Consider the following 2,403-nt stretch of genomic DNA (forward strand, 5'->3'; position numbering starts at 1 on the left):
AAAAACAACAACCCTGGTTCAGAAGGAACAGAGGCTCAAGGTCTTCTTAAGAGGAGCAGGAAACAGAGTTTTGGATTCATGATAGTGCTACAAAATTGCTACATGCTTTCTTCAGTGGAAATACTCCTGAAAATACATGATTTTCTGATCACACCCAGGTTCAGTGGCCTTCCCAGGGAATTGTGAGCTCAGGGCCACTAGATTAGACTAGAATGGATGGGCAAAACATTAGTTGAGCAGCTGCCAGTAAAAATAGGAGGCAGATGCAGATCTGGGGCCTCAGGTTTTCCAATGTACAGTCTAGTCATCCTCAGTTGAGCTTTATCACAGAAAAAATAAATCCCACACACTGAAGTACAATACTTATCATTCTAGAAAGGTCAAACTAATCCTATCTATGAGAAAACATGTGAAGAATACAAAATACTAGAGGCATAGGACATTGTAGAGAAAGCAAAACAAACAAAAAAAAACATAAAAACCCCAAATGCTGAGAGCTTTTGAATTTACCAACTTAAATACTACAAGTAAGTGAAAGGACCCCTGTGTTTATGAGATAAGACTGTCCTAGTCAACACCATGCCATTTGCATATCTACACCTCAGAAACCAGAGATGGCTCAGACTTGCTTTTAAGAGAATTATCTAAGACAAGACAGTTTTACAAACAGATACCAGACAACACGATGGGTTTGCTGGAGAAAATGCTCAACTTGCTACTACTCAGTGTATTGGGTGAGAAAGAAGGGGATCTCCAACTCAAACATAGCATCATTTCCATCATGGATGTTTTAATTTAAAAGGAAATATTTTGCTTCATTCCAAATATCCCTCCTTCTTTCCTTCCTTTCTTCCTTCCTTCCTTCTATCTTTACTTCTTTTTGTCCTCTAGCTCTCCTCCTTCTACTTTGTTGTCATTTTTTTTTGCATAGTCATCTAGAATCTCATTTTCTACTCATGTCTATCTATTTTCATTTTTCTCTCCATAGTATCAGATGGTGAAATTATTCTCACTCAGTCTTCAGCATCCATGACCACATCAGGAGGGGTGAAGGTCACTATCACCTGCAGTGCCAGCTCAAGTGCAAGTTCCAGTTACTTCCAGCAGAAGCCAGGAGACTGCCCTATGCTCCTGTTTTTTGGAACCTCCAACTTGGCTTTCAGAGTCCCAGCTCTGTTCACTGGCAGTGGATCAGGGACATCATACTCTCTCATAATCAGCAGCATGGAGGCTGAAGATGTTGACACTTACTACTGTCAACAGAAGAGCAGTGTCCCATTTACACAGTTCTACAAATCAAAACAAAAACTACCTTGGCGTTCTCAGATACCACTGCTTCCTTCTTAGAAGATAACATATGGTGAAGATTTTGACTGAGTTGTGACAAAAGTCTCCAAATATTTCTGCAATGGAATCAGGGTCAAATTTCACTCAAGGGCCTTAAGGCACTTCTCCTGGCTAAGAAGAGGAAACTATATAACTGGAGATTGTGGGATGAGACAACCAGAAACCCCATCTTTTTGGAATTCTGTGCAGAGAAGTATTTGAGAGCTTTGATTTAGATTTCTTGAACTGGAAATGAACTCTTGAGAGGATTTCATTGGGTTTTTGAGAATATTTGTAGGGCTGTACAAGTCATATTTTTATAACTGTTTCCAATGTATGGGGTAACCAACAGCTCTCTCCCAGAGTAGTCCTTCATCAGAGAATTGCTTGATCTCATGCAGAAGAACTAAACACTGAACTCATAGTTCTCTATCATCTCTTCATGAGGTGGGAAATACTTATGAGACTATCTTTCTGAATATTGTAGAATGTGCAGCACTGTGGAAATGGGCATGACTAACAAACAATGCCTAATGTAAAATCTTGTAAAACTTTCAAATTATGACAATGGATCTTCATTCTACTACCTAAAGCATAGTCTGAGAATATAGTACATAATATAGACTTTATGTTTTAGAGGTTGTAGGTACACACATACATACAAATGCTCACAGACAGAAGCCCCCAATTAATTCTCTACATACAATGATTCAACTGGATCATTTGTAGTTAGAGTTTTCCTGCCTGGCCCAGTCAGGACAAATCTCTCTCACCTGCCAGTCCCACAGTCACTCAGACCCAACCGAGAAAGCACACAGAAACTTACATTGTTTAGAAACTCTATGGCCGTGGCAGGCTTCTTGCTATCTGCTTCTTTTATTTTAAATTAACCCATTTTTGTTAGTCTATACTTTGCCACATGGCTTGTGGCTTACCAGTGTCTTTACATGTTGCTTCTCATGGCGGCTGCTGGCGGTGTCTCTCTCCAGTCTTTTACTTCCCAGAATTCTCTACTCTCTTGTCCCGCCTATACTTCCTGCCTGGCCATTGGCCAATCAGAACTTTATTTACACAGAG

The 2,403-nt window shown here is 40.0% G+C and overlaps 1 gene segment (V, D, J or C); it reads left to right on the forward strand.

Moving 5' to 3' along the window:
* Window positions 1–685: 685 nt before the first annotated feature.
* LOC118575147 lies at window positions 686–1,347 on the forward strand. The segment is given in 2 exon segments: window positions 686–734; window positions 989–1,347. Coding segments are annotated over 2 exon segments (408 nt in total).
* The last annotated feature ends 1,056 nt before the right edge of the window (window positions 1,348–2,403 follow it).

Source organism: Onychomys torridus, unplaced genomic scaffold, assembly GCF_903995425.1.
Source record: "Onychomys torridus unplaced genomic scaffold, mOncTor1.1, whole genome shotgun sequence".
Taxonomy (NCBI): Eukaryota; Metazoa; Chordata; class Mammalia; order Rodentia; family Cricetidae; genus Onychomys; species Onychomys torridus.